Here is a 24,888-nt window from a genome sequence, read left to right on the forward strand (position 1 = left end):
ACGGTACGTCACCCAGATTAGCCAATTAATATTCTGTGAATGATTACAGATATGACTACTTAACACAGTACATTCTTTTACACAGTGTCAATTTTATCAGCTGTCTGTTGCTTTGTATATGGGAAAAGCTCTATGAAAAACAATAGAATTTATAACCATAATAGAATGTTATCATTTAAACAGATACCCCATGTTAAAGAGTAAATACAGCATGTTTAAACACACTTAAAATGCTGACAGCAGTACGCATTCATGTTCAATTGGAGTAAAAACAGACCAACAATCAGTCCTGAAAATCATATTCTTAGCATCCTAAAAACATGGGCCAGCTGATCTTCAGCAGACTGCAATCTTCAGAAGCACTCCCTGCACTAAATGACCCACATATTTCTCCATTTCTCCCGTTCCATTTCATTGCACATAACCATGCGGCCTCTCCTTCAAAGGAATATTTTAGCATGTGACTTTCCTGCTAATATTTGGCTGGCGGGCAGGGATGGACACGCTTGTAGTGGCCGAGAGGAGAGTAATGTCACACCATTCAACCCCGATTAGCTTGCTGAATACCAGGCAGGCGCGCAGAGCCTCGGCGCCCGAGACTAGAACTAATTTCACTTTATACACACGTATTGACACGCCGCAGTTTAGAAAGTCATTAGGGTGGGGTCAGTAGACTAATAACGACTTTGAAGCTGGAGACGGTGGCTGCCTTCCCAGCAGGATGCTGGTGCAGTGGTTAAGTGGACTTCAGTAGCTGTGGGGATGGAGGACGCTTAAAAGAAAGTACATGAAGTGTGAGAAGGTAGGGAGGTGCACCTGATAAATTCCCTGACACTCACGGTGTTGGAATGTGCTCTACAGCAATGGTTCTCAATTCTGATCCTGGACAGATCCTCCTTCTCACATAATTCTGTATTCTGTATCTTAGCTTTGCCCATTTACCTGCAAAATCACTATGTAGTAATCACCATTAAGTAGTTAATTATTGCTCCTAATTAGTGTCATATTATCTAGAATCCACTATGTATTATTCAGTAACTATTACATAATATGTGCCATTATGGGAGTGTAGCGTATAGGAATGGGAAGAGGGAAGGGGGCGGGGGGACCACACACACACACATTTAAAATAAATAAAGTTGTATTAATTAGTGTATTGCTTGTATCGCCTGAGTGAAAAGACCAGGGCTGACTGTTTTTCCGATTAGTCACTTAAACATAGCAGCTGCAAATTAGTCCAGAAAAAAAATTTGGAACATAATCATTAAAGAAAATTACTGGCTATAATCATATAGCTGATATCTCAGTATGAATGTTCAGGTATAATGTTATGTTATGAAACAAAATCTGGTCACCTGGTCCATAATGTAGAACTATATCACTGTAAACTCTCTCCCACTCTGTGACATACTCTGTCAATATGTCATACGCATTCTTCTTGCACACAGGTAGATATTTACATAGGTAGATATTTATAATTTCCATGAAAGACTGGACATGTGAAAAATGCAATCAAAACATAAACCTGTTATTTGTTAATTCTCTTGAACCTTTATTTAGTGAACAAATATACAAAAGAAATTCCATTGTTTTCACTGACCACCTTAATTCTATTTTCACAAAAAAGTTCAGACAGGGCAAAATAAAACTTATAACTGTAAAACCCATGTCACACCATTCTGAAGCACTACACTGCAGGCAAAAATAGGTCATTGCTCATCACTTTACGCAAAAGAATTTGTATTTTTCACCATCTACATCTTCATAAATTCATGAAAAATTCAAGGCAGCAGGGGACGTTTTGGTAGGTAATGGCCAAGGACAGAAACTGCTGCTGAACACCATTGAGTCTTCAGGAGGGATTGTTTGAGAAAATGCCATGGTACCATGAAGGACATAGTCACACAAGCTTAGTAGTGCTTTGGAAAATCATTGTCCCTTTAAACTGTCTGCTGCTGCATCAAGAAATGCAACCTGAAACTGTACTTTTCAAAAAGAAAAGAATATGTTAATTTTGTGCATAAACATAGGCGATTTCTCTGGACTCAATCTGATATGGACCAAAAGACAGTGAAAAGGTGTTTTGTTAACAGATGAGTCCACGTTTTAGCATGTTTTGAGGAAAAACATACACAGCACTCTACATGCCAAAGATGAAATAGACTATCCAGACTTTTACCAATTAAAAGTGCAGCACCGAGCAACTGTGATGGTATGGGACTGCATCAGAGCCCACAGTGGGGTGATCTGCAGATATGTGAATGTACTAATGATGCAGAGGCTTACATTGGTATTTTAGAGACATGTGCTGCAGTCAAGACAACGGCAGTTCCCGGAAGCCCTATGTCTATATCAGCAGAATCCTCATTCTGCACAAGTTAGTGAGGCTTTGTAGATACAGTGCATGTGCCTGTGTGGCCTGTCTTCAATCTAGCTCTGTCTCCTTTTGAAAAGGTATGGCACCTTATGAAGAGCAGAACCAGATCATGGACAACAGGCTGTTGAGCATCTCCTGTCTTTTATGCAGCAATAATAAGGCAACAATTCCACTAGCAAAAATCCAACAATTATATCTGCAATTGCCAAATTATTAAAAAGGATAATTAAAAGACAAGGTGATGTGACGAAGTGGTAATGCCTTCCAGGTTTATTGTGTTGTGTGTGTTGTAGTCATCAATTTCTAAATTAGATTTTAACAAACAGAAATATTTTTTTTATTATTGAAAACATTGGAAATCTTTGTCTGTTATAGACTGCATTTTGTCTTAAATGTATAGTGTGTCCTAACATTTCTGGAAATGGGGTATGTACATAGGCATTATGCATTTTTTATTATATTGTCATTATAAACTGTACCATATTGTGTATTTCTCTTTAAAACTGTCTTGCTCTGTGTACTATATTACATTCATTAAGGTAAATTCTTTGGTCGTGTTAGATACCGGGTGAAGGAAACTAACCTGTCGTGTGGCTGGCTCCAATTGTACAAGTTCTGTGTTTGTTGTGCCCAAATTTCAGGGTGTAAATGTCGTGTAATGGGCACCAGATGCTCACACACACCCCATGGCCAGCGGGAAAATGTCCTCTCCCAGCTCAGATCTCCCTCAGTTAGACCAATACATACAAACACCGGCCTGCTACAGACACACAGACACATAAATGAATGGTAAGCTACTGTTGTCTAAATCAAATACTTAATTATTTCAAATACTGCAAAATTTACTTATTTTGCAATGTATTTTTTTATTATTGCTACTATATATATAGTGTAAGTGCAAAATCGGATATTTTTAAGTTTATTCTTTGTAGAGGATGTTCAACCTTGGAGAAAGTATAAGTAGCAAAATGTTTCTTCAACCGTACCAAGCAGACAATTAGAATTAGTACATTTAAAGAGGTTAACTACATTCCTTTGGTGTTACAATATGTCTGCTAAAGTTGAACTGAGTAATTGAAGATTTTTTTACTAGGCCATATAGAGAAAAAACCCAAACAAAACAAGTCTCTAAATCTTGAGATACATTTTGTTTTAAAGCTAATGACTTTCAAAAATATTAGATAAACTGCAAAATGTCTGATTCCAATCAGAACAAATGGAATCAGAATACATCTTCATTGCTTCAGCTCATGTTTCCTCCATTAACAATCAATTTACCAAATTTATACTATGTTTAGGGCTGATTTCTAAATAACCCTTAGGCCAAGCCTTGGGACTATTTGACATAATTAATAAAACAACATAATTTTGTTGAGGACTAACCTTGATCTGTGTACAAGAAATCTTTTGCCCTCAGTATCTGTCTCTGTCGTCAAAACCCCCTTTTATCTTTTTATTTTTCTGCATGCTCTCCCCAGTGCTCTGGGCTCCTGAGTTAGTGCCTCTGGTGACTACTGCCCCCACTAAAGGCTTTTAGGGCTTTGGCAAGGAAATACTGCCGTCTGGTGGAGGGAGGCAGTATAGAACTTTAAATGCTTTAAAATCACAGGCAATGTAATTTCTAATGACCTATGTAACTCTGATTATACCTGCAGCAGTTTTGCTGAAAGCACTAATGCAGAGCCATGATGTTTTTAGAGAAGCATCAAAGGTGATAGAGTGCAAATAATTAGTGATCCTAATTGTGCACATGCCCATTTAACTTACTGCATATTATGCTGTAGGAACTGCTCAATGTTGAAGCTATTTTTCTCTTTAGTGTTTACTGGGTCCCAAAGGCGTCCAGGGAATTTTACTCCAGGAAGATGCTGCTGAAGCTTAGGCACATACCAGCTATATGTCATCATCTGATCAACAACAAGTGTAGATAAAAACATTCAAATGAATACAACTTAATCAAAGATTAGAAGTTGCAAATTATTATTTGTCACTCATGGCTCACTGGAAGAAAAAAAAAATATGTTGAAAGCATAAATTCTAACCTTACAATAAAAACTAAAATTGTATTTGTATGTATAAGAGATATAAATCAGAAGTGCAATTTACTGTGTAACTACACAGTTTATTATACAATTGTGCTAACAAATTATTTTTATATAAGACATTAATTAAAACAAGAATTCATTCATTTAAACACACCTGAATGTGCATTATAATTCATATATAGATTTTTAACTGAAGTGGCTGACCTCTTGTTCGACAAGGCTGAGGTCCGGCCGCAAGCCTTGACAGTAATGCAAGTATCGGAGGGTGTTGCCTGGGAGATCACCCCGCGTTAGTACCAGTGAGCGATATGGGAATGAGAACATAACCTCACGAGCAAATCTTTCCACAACATCATTACTTCTCTGATCACACTCTCTGGAAAATACACACAATTACAATCATTTAATAATGTAAACTTTGGCAACAATGGTGTGATTAAATTCACTGACCTTTATCATTCAAGAGACACATAGGCTTTTACAGCTGAAGCTAGTTCACTTGCAGAAGTCTTTGGCCTAAAACTAATTATCATTTATTTGTTTGGAATACATTTAAAAATATTAATATTAAGAAAATATAAACAAATATTATTCCAATAGATTCTGAGCAAAACACAAGTTTATTTCTGCTATTGTATTCTGTCACACTTACAATAACACCATTTCTAAATTATGTTGTGTGTATGTAAAGAACATTTAATTGTACATATATTTTGTGTCAAAAAATACTATTTTGATTTTAAAAACAAAACAAAACAGGTACTTTCAATATAAGACATTCTTGTACAGTTTTACTGTATTTATGTGTATTCACAAGTGCATACACAATTTCTGACCAAACGCAGAATCTAAAATAAAACTTGTTTGGCCCAAGACCTCTACAAAGCATTGTCTGTTCCCCTGTGTAAGAACTCACTAATGATAACAAGAATGACAAACATAAAGGAGATAATGATGACGAGTATGTGGATCCGTGACACTATCATGTATCCAGCCGGTCTGCTGTCAGCTCCTTTCCCACGCGGAGTTGCACGTGGTGAGTGGAAGTCTCGCAGATGACACAGCGGAGCGCCTCGCCGCTCTAATCAGCCTCCGACAGGTGTGATGAGCGCAGACAAGTGCGTCAGTCCAGCAGGCTGATCAAAGCAGTGCAGTGCATAGCGAGGCAGCCATGCACCAAACCACACGGCTCTAATCTACACGACTGCCGCGGCCAGGACGCCTAATCAACCACAGAATGCCGCGGCTTTAATCTGCATGACTAGCGTGGCCAGGATAACTAATCAAGTGGAGAGTCAAAGAGACAAAATGGTGTGAACCCAAGAGCTTTGAAGTCAGATGAAGCATGGATGTGCTGAGGAATTCGGTGAGTGACTACCATGGCCAAGGCTGAGTGGAAACCTACGAACCTCGGAACCTGAGATGTAGAGAGTGGAGTGGAAATGGCAGCAAATACAGCATGAAGGAATATTTCCAACAAGCTGTGGCACAATTTATATTTTGAAAGTCTTTTAAATAGACAGTGCAGCTCTTTACCAAATTATACATCTTAGGGCAGCTGGTAGATGTTCTTCTTCAGCGAGACATACAAGTTTAATAAAGTTGGTTAATGTAGTGTTAGGAGTCTTGCCCAAGTGATCTTAATTCAATATATCAGTAACTGACGAAGCACTGTCTGACAAAACAATGGGCGGCATGGTGGTGCAGCAGGTAGTGTCGCAGTCACACAGCTCTAGGGACCTGGAGGTTGTGGGTTCAAGTCCCGCTCCGGGTGACTGTCTGTGAGGAGTTTGTGTGTGTTCTCCCTGTGTCCACGTGGGTTTCCTCCGGGTGCTCCGGTTTCCTCCAAATACACACGTTTGTAGGTGGATTGGCGACTCAAAAGTGTGCCCTGTGAAGGACTGGCGCCCCCTCCAGGGTGTGTTCCTGCCTTGCGCCTAATGATTCCAGGTAGACTCTGGACCCACCGCGACCCTGAACTGGATAAACTAATGCTCACTTACCTATAGTTTGTGTGGATCATTTGTGAGAGCAGTCCAGTAGTGAGAATCCAAGCCCCTGTGGTCCACACAGCACCATATCCCAGTCGTTTCTCCAACCAGCACACAGACCAGCTAAGACCCACACCAGCCAGAACACACAAAACTGCATCAGCCTGCAGCCAGAAACGTTCCACCTGGCCCCCAAAACACAAAAACACTGGCTGTATAACCAGAACACATCCTCTGTGTTGAAATCTGGTCAAATTGTCCGTATCAAATAGCACACTGCTTTTGTTAAAGTAAACACAAAATGTGTTGTCCTTACATGAAAATCATAGTGGGGATGCATGACAATATTGGGATCATATTTGTATGTTATGTATTTTGAATGTTGACAATGGTGAGATATTTAAATTAGACTGGTATTTCAAATCCATATTTTTTATAATATTAATATTATACTGGAAGCCCAGAGTACATAGGAGATGCTGGGCTATCATGCTACAATGCCTGCACTGGTTTGTTTTACTGTCATTTGTAATCTATAAAAAGGAGTTTCTTTCCTCCATAATGCTCCAAGCAGATGTCAAAATTACTAAACTTCATGCAATCTTATTTATCTGCATCCATTATTTTCAGCATCAGGTATATACATGAAATATTATCAGACATCATCTTTGGCTCCCAAATCCCATATTTGGACCAGATAGGGATTTAAAACATTTTCTATGAATTCAGCTATTTGTTGGTTATGTGATTTTTCTGCTTGAAACTTGAAATCAGAACACAGGGCGCCAACCCAGCAAGTTCTGCCAATTAGGATGAATTTTGCAAATTAGACAAAAAAACAAATTTCATTGGTAATTTTGAATTAAAACTTCCAGCTCTTGCATAACTGTAACTAATTATGGGTTTATTACAGAAACAATTTGACACTCACCACTCCCAGCAGCAGGGGCTTGTCAATGTCCAGGTTAGCTCTCCACGCAAAGAACACAGAATAGAGACTCCCCATAGCAGCAAACAGCCACATGAAAACACAGCACCTCCTGGGGATTGAATACAAGCGATAAATAAAGAGGTTGCCATGTTCCAAGTGGAATGGATGTTTTCATGTCACTTCAAACACTGTACACAGATGTGGTGAGGGTTACTTCTAACCCAGGATGACAAAATATTTCTATAATTCTAAAAAGTGTACACCAAATTTAGCTGTTTAAATGTGCTTAAAGGCAGACTGTCACCTCTATCTACTCCTTCATTTTACACTACAGTGGCATGAGGACTTGTCCAATAAAACCTACCCTTTCAAGAAGGCATGTAGGAGACTCAACACTGCGAGTAATAGCACAGGAACTGAGAGATCTGCTATACAGTGATTCAGTTGAGCCCTGAAAAAAATTAAACATGCCGTTATTAACATACTCACTGTGTGGGTTTATCACTGATAAACTATATAAGTGAATACATATAAAACAGTGCATTCATCTATTTACCTTCCAGTAAAAAGTACATGTTATTATTTTTCAGGAGATATATAGAACCACAGACCTCAGACCTCAACACCATTAAATGTGTTTCAGATTACCTCTAAACGCAAACAAAGACATGTTATTCCAGGAAGCCTCCAGACCCACAATGACCCTGAACTGGACTAGGGGTTACAGACAATGAATGAATAAATTAAGGACAAGGTTTTTTTTTGTTGTTGTTGTTGTTTTTGGGTTTTTTTTGGCTAGAAAACAATATTTTTTAAAAATACTTCAGACACTGTAATAAAAACAAGGGCTTGACACACAAATCAATCAACAAATTACTATTATATGTAGTGTTGAATGCTTCCGTGTAATCTATTCAATACATAAATACAGTATTTTGGGGGATTTTTTGATGCTGCCAAACAAGTCAGAAACACAATCAGAACACAAAAAAGGGTTCTGTGAGTTCTACACTTTGCCATAAGTGGTAGCCTTTTAATTGCTTTTGTATTTTTTGGGGAGGTTGAAACACGCAAATATAAAACTACTTGTGATTTTTCTCTCTGGCTGTCTCCAGTCAGCAGTCAATGGGCAATTTCACTGGTCCACGAGATTGCACCCTGCCTTACGACTTAATACCATCTCCATTCCTGACAGTTTATTTAGGCGCTGTGAGAGTGGGTGTGTGAAACTGTGTCTCTCACTGTGTGTCTGTGTGTTTATGTGTGTGACTGAGAGACTGTGTCAGCTCCTCATGGCAGGTTTACACACTATGTGACGTGCTTGTCGCGTTCTCTCTCTCACATGGCTGTCCATCATTTTGTGTGGTAAGCAGCAGTGGGGGCGATGGGAAATAGGGGTGTGGAAGTGATGGGTAGTAGGTTGTCCAAGTGTGTGTGTAGAGAGAGAGAGAGAGAGAGAGAGAGAGAGAGAGAGAGAGAGAGAGAGAGAGAGAGAGAAGAGAGAGAGAAAGAGAGAGAGGGAGAGAGAGAGGGAGAGAGAGAGAGAGAGAGAAAGAAAGAGAGAGAGAGAGAGAGAGAGAGAGAGAGAGAGAGAGAGAGAGAGAGAGAGAGAGAAAGCACCCAAACACAGGAGGGAGGGCCATGGAGCGGATCCAGATCTGCTATATTGCACTGGCTGTCATCAGAGTAGCCTGTCACGCTCAAAACGCCAGCGATCATTTCAAAAGAGACTGCAGAAAAACACAGCAGCCAGATTTGGCCTGCTAAGCAGGTGCCATGCAGCTTTGATAGAAAGGTGAGGAAACTGGAAGAACAAAGAATGCATGCTGGGTGGCTTCTACCAGCCCTCTATCTGTTGACTGCAGGGGCAAAAGTGTAAATTATTTCTCGAAACACTCAACATCAACCATTTATTACATCAGAAAAAAACAAGGCTTCCAAAGAGGTTATCCCTACTTGAAGAATAACTGATATCAAAGCATGCTCTTAATACATAAGGAGCACATGAATGTAAGACAGGTCAGAGCAGCCACAAAAGATCAGAAGATTCTAGATATTTTTTTCTAGATCTCTGACCATGTAGCATGAAATATGCTCATGGTTGCTAAAAGGAATCTTGAGCTGGTGCACTTACTGCAGCATCTTCACAAGGCTGAGTTTTCCCTCTGATTTTGCCTATGGTCATGAAAAAAAAAACAAAGCAGTAAGAACAAGGAACAAAGTAGTATTTCTACCTTAAAATTACAGGTTCATAATGTTGAGATTCTCTTCTGACCTGTAATAGGTAGAATAGAGCCTCTGTTGTTGCTACTCCTGGCTCAGCACTGCAGAAACTGCACTATGTGTCTATTGGAGGAGGGTAGTAACAAACCCCCCCCCCCCCCCCCCCACCCACTATCTTCCACTCCCTCCTGGCTACCCATCCTTCTTGATAATGGCTTGTAAACTTCAACTACACTCTGCAACAGTAGGGGGAGCCCATGAGCAAAAATATTAAATCTTGCCTAGTGTTCCTTTATACCTTAGCTTTAGTGCATGGGAATGTAGATAGAAAACATGCACTGTTTTGACTGTAAATGGTATAAAGTGTAACTTGCACAGTAAGCTGCAAGTATACAGTACCAGTGAAAAGTTTACACACACAGATTACTGTAAAAAGATTACCCACACACTACTGTAAAAGAAAGAGAAGACCGTGTACCAGGCTAAACGTGCCGTACTCAGTCCTCAGCAGGTGAGTGATTAGGCCGCCCAAAGATGTCTGGTCCCCCCAGCTCCAGCGGGCTGTATTCAAGTATGAGGAGATGGGCAAGTAGAGGTAGGGCAGAAAGCCAGCCAGGAAACAAAAGCCCAGAGAAAGTAAATCCAAAAAAGACAAGCCCTGAAAGAATGACATTACTGAAATAATCAAGCCTAGGAACAACTGAAATACTTATTCAGTGATAAAACAGTCACATTCAAAAATTAAAATGTAAATGTGCTGCTGTTTATAATTTCACACATTATTATTATTATACTAAGTTATCAGCACATTACTATACAAACAAACAGAAACAGCACTCAGTCCTGGATAGGTTCTGTGCCCTCCCTTGGAGCAATTTCCTTAAAAACATTGCAGATTGGCAGTGTGTCCGGTAATCTACAGAGCAGCCTGCCAGCTCCTAAACACTTTTAGCAATCACAGCAGAGTGGGAGCTATTCCTGTCCAATAGAGTGCTTAACTGGTTTGCAAAGCAATTTAATTTCAAGGCTGTCCAAGCTGAGCACGAGGACTAAGTAATTAAATACATTCGTATGTGCTGGGCAATTTTCTCTCTAATTTTTGTTAAAAGACGGGACATTGCATGGATAATTATGTTTCCCTACGAAAGCATAAAATAATATTAGTATATGGCTTTGCAGAAAACCATGGAGTCTGTGACATTACATGAACAGTGCACTTTACATACACCTCTGTGCTGAAATATGACCGTTTCTCAATACTCACGTTGTGAATGTAGAGCTTGAACAGCACCCAGGGAATGATGACAAGCACATAGACAACCAGAGTGTGCTGGTTACACAGACTGAGCCCACAGCACAGCGCCCCCCACAGAGCAAACTAGGGACAGGCAAAAGGAGAGGATGTGATGCCTTCGGAAAAGATTAAATGGCACATAAATCAGTTTTTTTTTTTTTTTTACACAAAGCGACCACAAATATTGCATTGATGAGTTATAAGTGCTGCTATGAGCAAGTCAGACCAATTAACTCACCTCACCACCATGAAAAAGCATTTTCTACTCACAAGAGGCGCGCACTGCCAATTTTCAGTCAAATTAATCAGTCAATCAATGCATAATGATTTTATGCATGCATTGTTATAACGCTTATTTTGCCCAGAATTGCTGCAGTTGGACGTTAACATTAATTCAGAAGCTGCACAATTAAAGTCTCTGGATCCATTTCAATCAAAGTTACACTGTAGATACACACAGAACTACTTTATTATTAAATATATAAATTGCACCAATTTTAAAGTCTTAATAAAACGTATGTAACGTTCTGCACAAAATACTGCAATGATCCAACAACACAGCACTTTTCTACCCTATCTAAACAGCCCTGCTCCGAACCACCCGTTTAAGTGTATGTTCCTTTAAATAAGAATAAGCCACAGATCTGTTCACTGTGAGAGCATAGGAGTGAGGAGTGAGGAACAGACCTTCTTGTTTTTAGCCATTAAAGTGACTTTGCTACAGTCATTGCAATTGTTTATCTGTGTATAACAACATCTCGCATAAACACAGGTCCAACATCCTGCTTGGGGATACTCAGAGGGGGAGGCATGAAAATTCTAAAGTCTCTGCAATCTACATAAGATGCAGCACAAAATCAGTATGACTCATCATATCCCATGTTTTCTGGCTCAGGTAACCCACAAAAAACTGACTGGGTTGGGTTATTTCACAGTTTGTGAGTTGGTAGGAGCTCTAGATCACCAAATGAATGTGCTAATGAAATATATATAATGAAATATATTTTTTTCATAATATGCCCCCTTTAATTTACTAAGATTACATATATAAGTGGCGGATGCTGGTCTTTCAAGGAGGGGAAGCTCAATTACGGCCTACATCATAAAATGTGTCGGTTTATTTATACATAAATTCTACCCTCTTTCAAGAAAATGATCTGTGACCCTGTCGTATCAACAAGGCGTCTTTTCCAGGAACTTGACTATTGTCCTCTCAATGGCCAGCAGAGCTAGGCTGCTTAAACGGCCTTGGCCCATGGGAAGTGTGTCCGCCTGTGAGTGCTTTGTGACGGTGGAGGGGCTCAGCAGCACCCGCTGGTCAGAAAGTGCAATAGAAGTCAGAAAGAGTGATAGAAGTCAGTCTCCAAACACAAGCAGCTACAAAAAAACCCCACCAGAAATAGAAACTCGATTTGTCGCTAGTCGTTTTTAACAAAGAAAATCTTGCTAAGAGGTTTCGGAAAGTCTCTGGTTCAACTCAGAACAGAAGGAAAATTTAATGCTCCCACGGATCTTTACACCAAAGGATCGCTGATTCGCTCATTTCGCTGTCAATCAAAAAGGGATTCAGCCTCAGACAGATCATCCAATCATCATGCAGAAGCTGAGCGTCCGGGCCAGCCGAGGCCAGCCCACTGCCCCATAGACCCCCAGAGACGCTGAGCGTTTCGCTGCACTTCGCTGCTTCACTATTGAACTCTGTGGACGCTCAGCGTCCGCACTGTTTAAAGAACTGTGAATCTGCGCGAATGATTGAGAGGAAAGCCACCTCTTTACCAGTGATAAGAAGCTGATTCTGAACAAAAGTTGAGCGCGTTGTAGTGCATATTTATTCAATGACATGTACACACAACAGTATATATATTTGATCACATATTGCCACTGATATATATATATATATCAGTGGCGATTGCTCTAAGACTGCAAGGGAAGCTCAGCGTCCCCTAAAATGTCAAAAAATAAGTGATCAAATATATACTGTTGTGTGTACATGTCAGTGAATATATATATATATATATATATATATATATATATATATATATAGTCCTGTAATGCACTTAAGGCCACAAGTAAAAGAGATGACATTTTAAAATGTGGGCATTATTACCTTCTTCTTCTGAGCCACAGTCTCAGCAGTGTGGAAGCAGGCCAAGAGGGAGAAGAGGAGCCCCACAAAAAGGTTGTTGAGGGAGAACACCTCAGCCAATACTGACCACTGCCACACCAGTTTAGACGTGGCAAAAATGCTTCCTGCCAGTACAGCTCCTGGGCCAGGCCCAACTAACCTGAATAGAGAAAAAGAAGAGCCACAGCAATGAGTGAGTGCTTACCTGAGTCCCTAGTCACATAGGCAACTTTCTCTCTCTGGGATTACAGCTGAGCTTCCCTTACACTGCAGCTAATAAACAAAAGCTACACATCCTTAATCCCCGAACCCGGTATGGATTATAGTCTCTGACTTCTACTGTACATGACAGTAATGAAAAGAGGTTACTTTGGTAGCACTGTTGTTAGGAGGATAAAAAAATACTGGTGTAATTCTTACAACCAAACCTTATGTCAAATACAAAGGTCAAATTACAAATTACAAAAAAACAACAGTTTAATTTAAATGCTACATGCCCCATATAGAATATTGTTCAATTAGTGCCTTCTTGCTTCTTTTTTTATTGCAATATATATATAACACATATTCAGCTGTCTGAATATGTGTTATATATTCAGCATCAAAAGCCTTCTTGACTGTACGAGGGTCTGACATTATGGTTATTAAATATTCAATTTAAGTCTGTTTACTGTAATGAGTAGCCATATGGTGTGGGTTTAGAGAGCAGCCTGCTGGGGCAGCTGGTGGTCACTCTAGGGGTTTGGCCCTCACCAAAAGGCCACAATATTAAAGGTAACTGAATAGCTCTGCGCTGTTGTCCTACCAACATTTTCACTCACAGTCTGCCACATAGTAGCAAGGTCCATGTAATTTTCTCACTTTGGTGCATGTTGGTTTTTTTTTAAATAAATTAAACAACATTATCTACAGCAAATGATATATCTATGGAGTAAATGAATTGCTCCAGTAAAGACTGATGGTATTTATATGACCTGGACAATACTATATCATTAATAAGATCCCTCTCACACACAAGTCTCGGTTATAAAATTTCCACATCAAATCCCTCTACAAATGCTTCTGAGCATTCATGTGATTGGCCAAACATAAATACTTACATTTCAAAAACAAGACAGGTGTTGTGAAATATTTCAAGGTTTGTGACAAATTTGACAGGGAGTAACTCAGTGACAAAACTAGTAGTCTGTCCATATCATGCACCATTCGTATACAAAAAATAGGCCAAAGACATGCTTGTGGAAACATCTTACTCAAACTCTTCCGCAGATATCTATAATTTATTCTTCTTTCTCCAGAGGTACTCTTCCTTTTTTTTTTTTACAAATAAATAAATAAATAAATTAGACCCATTTAATACCAGTAAAGATTCTAAGGCTATCTTTTACTATTTAAAAAGCCATAAACACGTCGAAGGCACTGTCCTCTTCCTCCCCCATCCTACAGCCTCACCACTATCCACATCTCTTTAACAGTAATTGAGGCAAACTTGGGATAAGCTGTCATGTGCTAAGACCCACCGCTTATTAGAAAGACACACAGGGCGAGACACAGAAAGGAAGCGCACATGGCAAAGGAGAGGCTAAGAAAAAACAGCCTCCAAATCTGAATGAGTGCAGGGGGTAGAGGAAACCAGGGAAGAGAGGGAGGGGAGCAGAAACTATATGAGACTGGAGTGGATAGAAATGAAGGGAGGGGGTTAAAAAAGTTGAGAATGGTGCTGGGGAGAGAGCTGAAGAAAGAGCTACGAGGAGTAGGGGGGAAAAAAACCCTCAGCCCAGTCTAGCAGCACAGTGGCTTGGAAAATTTTTGCGGGTTTGACAATTAGGGGGGGTGTAGGGGGGAGTAGTCAGGCAGTATGGCCCTCTCCTCATTGTAGCGAGTGGCTTAGAGTCCTCATCAGCCTATCAGCTAAGTGACAGGCGGAGAGCTGCTCTATTCAGCGGCGCAGATACATGCCGCGGGCCAAGCGGCTGCCAGGTCCCTCCTGACCCCGCAATCCCTCGCCGCTGACAGCTTCAAGCTCCATGGCAAATTAGGCGCTCTCACATTACAATCGCACAAGACAGATTCCATTAACGGTATCTGAAATTGAGTAGAGAGCAGGGCCCCCGCCTTATCAGACCTGACTCATAAGCAGCGGCGGCGCTGCTGCAGCGCGCCGGCGCTTAATCACCAGCCATGATACCATTTAGACGTTTCCAGCGCCCGTTCTGCCTGCCGCTGTGATAGTCGGCCACAAAAGGGCCTGATGAGACTTAGGGGAAGGGGAACAATGGAGCTTTCGCAGGGAAAGCAAAGTAAGTCGAGAAAAAAAAAACAGAGAGGAGAGGAGGGCGAGGATGAAAAAAAAGGGTGTGGGGGGGTGTGTGGAACTCTCATGCTCGCTGACTACTTCACCGCTTCCTTCCTTAACCCCCTTCCCCCTCCCACCTTCCTTATTTTCACACTCCTTGCATTCGTCTTTTCTTTTTTCCTCTCAGATGATATGGAGTATTTTCAGTGTATGCCAGTGTGAGCGTGCGCGGTTGGGCTAACGGGTTGTCACAGGGTACTGAGGGGGTGGGGGTGTATGTGGTGATATCAACCACTTTCTACCTCCCTAACTGCTCAGCCTAAGAGGGGAAAAGGAGGAGGGAGGGAAGCGAGCAAGAAGTGCTTTGGTGAAGGTGCACGACCCTGTGCCCACAATTCAACCCCCCTGTGTGCCAATTAACCCCCAGCACACTGAGGCGGGGGAGCCAGTAGGTGGGCTGGAGCAGGGGGTAACATCCAGAGGTAGGGGTCCACAGTGTGAAATAACATCACATCTGGGCCGACTTAGCCCCTCCCCACCACATCAGGCAGTGAGGCTGACAGGAGCACTCAGCCACATTCACTCTTTCCTCTTTGAATCTCTATCCCTCCAAAGACCGCTTGACATCTCTCTATTTACAAGTGTCACTTTGTCTGAGGCAAGGTGTCTGTCAGGCTGCGTGTTACACATCTCTCGTTTCTGCTTGTGCAAGACCACCCGGGCCTCCTCTTCTCCCTTCTCTTTCTGATTTTCTCTCTCTGTGATTCTCCCTCTCCCTCTCTCTCTCTACACTGTGATAAGAGAGCGAGTGACACTGGAGTGCAGCATCAGAGGCGCGCTTACTCTTATCTGTCCATGTCATGCGGCATGCTGCTGTATGTGTGTAGTCTTCATAGCACTTGCACTGCACTTCTGCAGAGATGGATATACATATATGTATAAATATACACATATATGTGTAATTATATACACCTAACATCAGCATTACCGTTAAGCAATAACTCTTAAAAAATAGCACATATTATCTTTAAAAGGACGTTTGAATGTTAGTGTGAAAATGAACATCATATGAATTTTATTACAAGGGTGAAAATATTTCAAACATGATTCAACTGATGTTTAGATTTCATAAGACACATTTTCATCAAACTTAGTCACTATGGTCTCAGAAAAGCAGTGTTTTTAAAGCTAAACAACATTTTTAAATATATATATTTGATGGACTGTTTTGTCAAGATGCATGGTGAAAAATAAGATGACAATTCTGTTAAACACCCAACAATTACATTATAAACACTTAAGGCCATCAAAGGATTAAAAACAGGATTCACATTATTCACTGTATATTTATTTAATTGCAATTAATGACATTTGCATTACTTGCCCAAATATGTCAATTTAATAAGCTCAGCTATAAGAGTAGATGCAATACGCCTAATCCAAAAAGAGACTAAAAAGGAATTTGTGCAAAAGTGGTTTTGAACTTCTGTGGTTTGGAAATTGGTCAACCTTCAAGAGTCACGACAAAGGAACTGGGTACACCTGGCCACTTAAAGCACAATTACTTCAGAGTTTGTAAAAATAGAGGGACTACATTAAAATGTCTATATCTCCTAAGTAGAACTTTATATAAATAAAATGTTGTATATGTATTTATGTAATAATATTTTAACAGATACATAGGTAATAAATACTAGTAATTTTATGGTACACACTAAGATAGTATATAATTATTATCTAAAATGTATGAGGTATGTTTAGCAGTTAAGGGGTTAATAGTGTTATATATCTCACAAAATGTAGGTAATTTCATCTAATTGCTAGTACAAAAGTAGTAAATATTTACCAATAATTTAAGAGTGTATACTGCTGTACTTAACTGGTACATTTAAGTCACTAAGTACTTGTTAGGTACCAAAATATTTAATACATATTTACCTATTAAAAACTAGGCATTAATTGTACCTTAAAATAAAGTGCTACCAGTGAAAGTGTACATTTCAAATAACATTCAGATTTCTAAATTTCAAACCCACTGTGGTGGTGTAAAAGGCTAAATTATAAAAATATGTGACTGTTCAAATACTTAAAGTATTTAGCAAAATGTGTCGAATGACTGTTATTGCTGTTGGCAGAAACACTCTCAAAACAAAAAGTGTTTGAATACCTGAGCAGTTTGCATTATGTTCAATGTCAGGACAAAGCCTCCAAACAGCAGGGTCCATAAAAGGGTCCAGCATATTTAACAGAATATAAAGAAGGGTTCCAGGGGATGATGAAAAGATTTAACCCAAGGCAAGTCATAACTTGTAATTCAGCAAAGTTTATAGAATTATCCAAGTACAAAGCCTTTATATGTAGAGAGGAATTTAGGATTTGCTTCTATATCTTGAGGCAGTGTACACTTAGTCTAGTAGTTGGGACATCTGTCATGGCAAGGGAATGCAATAGTGCCCAGACATCGGTCACTTGCATATGTATAAATGTATCACTGATGTGTAGTAAACTGGCATTTTAGAGAGACGTTGGTGGACAAACCTATTTTCCTGAGAAGCTCATGGTTATTTTTGCAAGATAAAGCCAATCCTCATTCTGCAGGTGCTGCAATAATGTGACTTCATATATACACAATGTGCGCTTGACTGGCCTCATGAAGTTCAGATCTTTCTCCTATGGTGCAGCATCAAATGCTAATGTCTGGTACGAAGCAAAAACTGAATTTCCACTTGTAAAACTGCAGTAATTCATATCCTCACGTCCCAAATGATTACTTTAAAGAAATGTTGATGTAGCAAATTGGTAAACATGGCTCAGCTTTCAGGCATCAATTTCTAAATATGAAATAATATGAGGATACATTTGTGCGGGGGAAAACACCCATTCATTCACTGTCTGTAACTGCTTGTAGCATGGAGGGAGCACCAGTCCATCGTGGGGTGGGACGAAAACTGCACAATTGAAATTTTACTTTAATTTTAAAGTAATACAGAATCTATTAGTGTACAGTTATCCTAAATATAAAGCACAGTAACCAAGAGTAGTTCGCTCACATTTTACAACTGGTTCAGAGAAACACATGTCTCAAAAGCATAGTTTACATATCAAAAACCAATTTGCCTGTGTTTTGTAAAGCCATTTGCTGTGCCATGCCCATGTGTAGAGCTATGAGTAGATCGAAATGCTACAGGAAAAGTCTGAAACACCCCCCCTACAGGAGAGCACAGGATATTCTGCCTAGCATGTGCTAAAAACTAATCACTCACCAAACAATAAATACAACCACTGACACAATTTTCCCTCTTGGAATGCCATTTTAATCCCCTAACTACTCCCACCATGTGGACAAACACTCTCATAATAGAAAATAAAAATGTGTATGTCATTCAGCATTTTTTTCACCATCACTACTTCAACAATGTCATTAGCCATCAGTGGTCATGTATTATGCGCAGCCCTATAGACTATTAATTCGTGATATATGGTAATAAGCAGCCGTTTATCCTCTCCTTGCTCAGCGACTGCTATTAGGAAGTGCCTGTGGAGAGCGAGAATTGTAATAGGAGGGTAATACTGACATCCAGCGTGGCAGACACAATCTTGGGCCTCCAGGCAAGGAGAAATTAAAGTAATAGCGTAATACTGTAAAATAACTATATTCCTCCATTCTGAATGGGGTAATGAGGGAAAAGACATCTTCATTAAACATCTGTTAAAATGTATTACTGCATGTGTGTTAAATGAACCATTGGTCATGCTGGGGGTGGCCATTTAGCAGTGGTAGAAAATGCAAGAGAACATGGAGGGCTCCATGTACGGCAGAAACATGCACTGTTTTCAACACTCATTTAGCACTGCTAGCTTTAAGAAGAAGGTGAACCTTTAAAGATTTGTTGATTATGTACACCACAAAAGCCAAGAGCAGGCTTGCCAATCTAAACACTGTGCCGAATGCATCATAACTCTACTGTCGCCCACCAACAAGCACATGGTCATAAACCAAAGCATCTTTAATATTAGGCTGATAAACGGCGACATATGTTCTCCAAGCCTTAAGCTGCCAAGAGCTGTTGTTCCTGGGACTGCATTCTACCTGACAACAGAGGTGTGAGGGAAGGCGCAGCCAGCACACATGCTGTTTACATACCGAAAACACTCTCAAAACAGACCTAGACCTGTTACAACAATTAACACCGCCACTTTCATTCAGTCAAAACAAATACTTTCTGAAACACTCAACTTTAACTTCACTAAGCTTAACTGGCATTAACCTGAACACCTCTGGTTAATTTTTACACCAACACCCCACTTGTGACCGAAAACAACATGGGGGCCCACTTCAGACTGGCTGAGTGACTATAGCGGCGATGCTGAGGATAGTACAGTTGGAGCCATATGGCGAAGGCTCTTAGAAGAATATTAGAGACAGGTGGGCTCTGGAGTCCAGCCAGCTGTGTAATCAGCTGCTGAATGTGGGACAGGCCCCACCTTAACTTGGCAGTTATGAACCCTGTCAGGTGCAGTGGAGATGGGACCAGGGGCAGGTGGGCCAAGCGGGTGATGGGTGGAGTCCTCCTTCGGACCACCTGGTTGCTTCTGTTATGTAACCAAGATGTAAGGAAGGTGTGGAAAGTGCTGAGTGATCATAATTTCTACAGGCAGACACAGATATGCATCAATGACTCATGAGTGTACCTCATTTAATTACTATATAAGTATTACTAATTTGATAAAATACTACAGAAAATGTTAAATACGCACCGTAACAATAATATCCTGGGACTCTATAATATATAGTATTCTCTAGACACTTGGAGTCATTTGGTCATACTTTAGTGATTAGCAAGGCACGGCTAAAACCAAACCTGCATGAGATGCAAATATATCTATGAAAAAACGGGCATGATGTGCCAGTTTTCAAAAGTTGTTTTAGAATCAACAAGACAGTTGAAAACTTCTACATTATTCCTGTTTATGGGTTCAAAAATAGTTCTTGTGAACTTTTAGTTCAAAATGTATTCACACAAAAAAATAAATAAATAAAAACGATATATATTCCCTGCAGTTTTAGATGCAATGAAATCAACAATTACCATTATTATTGAGGCCGGCCATCCTCAAAGGCTTGTCAAGCACCAGTGTGGAAACATAATGAGACATGCAATTTGGCTATCAAACCATGTGGTTTAGAGGAGTGTTCTGTAATTGACAAATCAAAGGGAGGCCAAGTGCTGGGTCTGAGAAGCGGGGAACTTCATCTTTGAAAAGAAATGGCTTCCAAGCCCATCAGTGCTCACTCTACATTTCTACAGGCAGACATCCACCTAATTTGAACATCAAAGACTCAGCATAGAGTGGATCTTCCTGAAGTTTACATATTACAGTTCATTTAGAAATTGAAATAATGGAGAATTTATTTGACTCATGTTTCATGAGAAAGCTATAACAAACCAAAAAATAAGTAAATAAAATACTCACACTTAACTCACATTCTCAACCCGAGTTTATACATACATTTAAATTATATTTTGCCCGTTATTATCAAAGGAGAGGGAGAAATGAACAGGCTCACGCAAATTAGTGAAGCTTTTCCCTTAACAGGATATTAGCAATGCATACTGCTTTGTTACTGCATACAGCCCTTCAGGACACCTCACTTTTTTAAATGTAGTGAAATGTACTGAAACAACAGTCACCTTTCCCAATCTCATCTCAAAGAAACGTGTTTGCTGGTCACCCACTGAATGAAGTGGCATAAGGTGCCAGAGTGGCAGTCTGGGGACAGGCCTGCCCGGAAGTGCTCCTACTGTGTGTGGTATGCCACTTCACTACATCCACTGGGCATGAAACAAGCACCTGAGGACCCCAATGCCAACCCAGAAGGGTGTCCCAGACTGTGCCGGAAGCGCTGAAGCCCTAAAATGCCTCCCTCCAGTTCTGGCATCTTCTGCCTGCCAGCAACAGCTCACAGCCCAGCAGACGAGCGTGAAGGCCAAAAACCTCAGCCTCAATCCAGAGAGATAACCATCAAAACCTATTCCGATTAAACACTCAATTGAAAACATAGATTATATACAGACATTTAAGGTTCAGAGGGCTTTAGTGCTTGAGTGCCTGGGAAGAACTATGTGTAAGCGAAGAGAAGAGAAGGGAAAAATATGCATGCTGAAATCCTTAGCACCGATCAGCTGAGGGGAGGAGGAAGGGGGAATCATGGGCTATGGGTAATGACTTTTAGGTTCCACTAATCCAAAATTGGATCTAAATCCTTTTGGGATTAAAAGCAGGGTCTGCATTTTACATGTAGCCACCGGCCAAGTCTTTGGCCAGCCTCTTTGCAATACCAAGTGAAGTGGCTAGTATGACCTCAGGCAAGCTTTATACCATCTACGTCATTAAGGGAGTCCTACACTAATTACATTAATCAAAACATACATACCCTGACACTGACTTATGAAAAGAACAGCACTGTTGAGTGTGTTGGAATAATGGTAGGTGCTCTAGTTATTTTTCCATTGATAATTTATGCTTGAAATATATGTCTGAACCCTACAAGGAAGACTCAACACCAAATCTGAATGTGACCTTCTAAATATGTTTCCAGCACAGGTCAGGTTCAAATTTCATGCTCAAGACTACCACTTTTTTTTATCAGATTTCTACTCTTTACTTTGTTCTACCCACTTTCAGATAAAAGATTTTAATCTGGCAGGTCAAAGGCCCATGCTCAGATACAGGAAGAAATAAAACAGTGCTTGTAAGAAAAAAGATGCATGTTTCACAGATTTAAGTGCATGGCTGCATGGTTTGAGATTAAATATGGACTTAGTTTAGAAGTGAGATCACAGTTTTAAGATTAGATAAGTAAAGACTAATAATTTACATGGGCAACACACAATGGCCCTCATCCATCAAAACTATGGTTTGGTCAAATCTGATTGTAAAATGACCTTGTGCACATTTCACAGCACATTTAGATCAGTTTTAACTTAGATATATTTGTCACACAGCTACAGGGACCTGGGGTTGGGGGTTTGAGTCCCGCTCTGGGTGACTGTGAGGATTTTGTTGTGTTCTCCCTGTATCTGTGTGGGTTTCCTCCCATGGTCCAAATACACACGCAATGGTAGGTGAATTGGTAACTCAAAAGTGTCCATTATTGTTAATATTACTCCTAATAAATTTTAAGAAATCTTTTTTAACTGAGGAAGGCTACTTAACTAGTTGGATAGTTATGTTAAAACAAGCAGGTTGTGTGAATCAGTGTTAAGTTTGTTAAAGACAACTATGACAAAATAAATTCTTTGATGACCTATTCTTCAGAATAAAACAAAATGATTGTTTTTACTTGGTTCTCATTTAAAGATATTGTGCAAATTTTTGGTAAAAGGTAAAAGATTATGTGAAAGACTGAAACATGACCTGTTTTTTCTGATTTGAAAACAGAAAATGGCTTAATCAGTTTAATGTTTTCAAGGCAACAATGCTCTAAGAATCAGTCCTTTGGGAGTTGACACTTCTTCACTAAAAATTGACATTCAGAACTTCTAATTGACATATTACATTTTTATTCTGTTATGTCCCTTCTGTGTGTTCATGTACTGTTCTTTAAAAACCATGCTACCAAGCTGTAGTCACGTGTTTCTGCCTCTATTTGCCACATGGCAGCAACCTAAATGTCGAGGCCGACCGAGCGACTCTAGCAGCTAGTACCAAAGGAAAACAGAGTCTGTGGTTTGGACGAGCTGTGCGTTGAATATAATTAAGATGACACCGAACAAAAAGAAGTCAAATGTAAACACTGAGAAAAAACAGTTTCAGCGACCAAAGCACAATCACACACCAAATATAAACAGTGCTCAGAAAACAAGAGAGAAACAAGCTCCCAGCGACATTAGAAAAAATATCTCATATTTAATATTTGAGCATGTTTACAGCACAAGCCTCGTCACTGAACTATGCGGGTCAAAAATACAAAAACAAAACAATCATTCATTAATCATAATCTTGGTAAAATGTACAATTAATTGTGATATTGATTTGCGCTCATATCGACCAGCACTCCCTTCAAGGGTAATCAAGCAATAGTTATATAGGATTTCTACAGTTCTTTAGTGCCTTAAGGCCCTTGAGAAAGTATGTGGAAGGTTCCTACCTGCAGACAGTGTAGCAGAGGGTCCCGCTGGCCCCTGCCCCCAATAGAGCACAAAGCACATTTATGCTGTGAGCTGGTGAACTGGCTGGAAAGCAGTGGAGGGCCAGAGAGGCCAGGAGAGTGAACAGAGGGTATCCAGGGGGATGAGCCACCTGAGGAAACACAGTGTTAAGTTTTTAAAACAAAAGTCTGAAAGTGACCTGATCTACCCTTCTATCTTTCCATGCTTTTCCAAAAATCTACTAAAGGGCAGCCCCACGTTTACCAGTTATGACTTGGTACTCTTTGCCATATCACTTGGGCACACACCCAGACACACACACACAAATACACACATCTCTTCCTCCTCCCCTCCTGATCACCCTCCAAAACCCTGATCTCCTGTCTCCTTGCCTTCCCAGCAATTAGGCACTAAGTCCCCTCAGGAGCGATAAGGGACTGAGCTATTAAAGGCTGTCTCACTCCTACTGGCCTGATAACACACACAGTCACAGCAGGCTGAGAAAACGTAACACACTCTAGAGCAAGGAGATGTCTGAAAGCGAGGAGGGTGGGAGGGAGAGGGGGGACAGAGAGAGAAAGAGTGTGTGTGTGTGTGTATGTGTTTGTGGGTGCGTGGGTTGGCGAGTAAGAGAGAGTGAAAGAGAAGAGAGAGAGAGACAGGGAGAAAAATGTTTGAAGATAGGAAACCCTCAATAAAAGTATGTATGACCTAGTGTGTTCATATATTTAAAGTTTATTAATGTTAAAGGGTTAACAGTGAATTGAGTGTGAACCAATTATGCTTTTTTTATTTTTGTACAACTTCACAAAGTGTGCACTCCTTAGAGGTACTCGGGCAAGGATTGAGAGAGAGCCACAGTTCTGTCTGCAATTTCTTCTTTCGTGGTGCAATAAAAATTAGGGCATTAGGAATATTTAAAAAAAAATTGAATACTTTTATTGTGAACCCTTTAAGGCCAATTCACATTTGAAAGTCTTTATTAATTTTCTTTCTGCCAAGTTATCGTCTCATATGAAAATATTGTAAAAACTTAAAAAGGGTGAAAATATATTTTTACACAATTTATGTCAGAAGCTACCATTTGAACAAGAAAACAAAGATATTACAAAATATGAGATGCTGTAAATCAATATAAAAACTAAAGAGTACCACCAGCAGAGAACTACCTGGAGAACTGTTTCAAAATTACTTTGAAAAGATACATGAGAACAATCAAAAGAACACAAAATTATCTACCAGTTCATTTTGTTTTATTTTTTGTTTTGCTTATGTTTAAATTACTGATACATATACATATATGTATATGTATATTATACCGTAATAAAAATTCTGTACTGAAAAAAACTTACATACACAAGCAATGCAATAAAAATACATTCAGAATATAAGAAGACTCATCAACATTTTATACAGTGTTAGAAATGGTGGCATGGAGACATACCCTGTAACA

General features: G+C 39.9%; 1 protein-coding gene across 4 annotated transcripts in view; it reads right to left on the minus strand.

The window, feature by feature from the left end:
• tmem260 (transmembrane protein 260) overlaps nucleotides 1-24,888 on the minus strand; it is a 33,276-nt gene that overhangs the window by 2,403 nt on the left and 5,985 nt on the right. For 2 of the 4 annotated variants that reach the window (XM_066681191.1, XM_066681198.1), the window contains exons 3-13: nucleotides 23,435-23,586; nucleotides 12,969-13,146; nucleotides 10,832-10,945; nucleotides 10,046-10,225; nucleotides 9,479-9,519; nucleotides 7,709-7,795; nucleotides 7,345-7,453; nucleotides 6,426-6,598; nucleotides 4,627-4,798; nucleotides 4,145-4,284; nucleotides 2,961-3,137 (exon numbers count right to left, since the gene is read on the minus strand). In XM_066681191.1, coding sequence (XP_066537288.1) covers nucleotides 2,961-3,137; nucleotides 4,145-4,284; nucleotides 4,627-4,798; nucleotides 6,426-6,598; nucleotides 7,345-7,453; nucleotides 7,709-7,795; nucleotides 9,479-9,519; nucleotides 10,046-10,225; nucleotides 10,832-10,945; nucleotides 12,969-13,146; nucleotides 23,435-23,586 — 1,523 coding nt within the window. Of the gene's footprint in view, nucleotides 1-1,626; nucleotides 1,981-2,960; nucleotides 3,138-4,144; nucleotides 4,285-4,626; nucleotides 4,799-6,425; nucleotides 6,599-7,344; nucleotides 7,454-7,708; nucleotides 7,796-9,478; nucleotides 9,520-10,045; nucleotides 10,226-10,831; nucleotides 10,946-12,968; nucleotides 13,147-23,434; nucleotides 23,587-24,888 lie in introns of those variants that run through there. The other 2 variants (XM_066681214.1, XM_066681207.1) reach the window with 2 other exon arrangements.

This window comes from Hoplias malabaricus, chromosome 1, assembly GCF_029633855.1.
Source record: "Hoplias malabaricus isolate fHopMal1 chromosome 1, fHopMal1.hap1, whole genome shotgun sequence".
In the NCBI taxonomy this organism is placed as follows: Eukaryota; Metazoa; Chordata; class Actinopteri; order Characiformes; family Erythrinidae; genus Hoplias; species Hoplias malabaricus.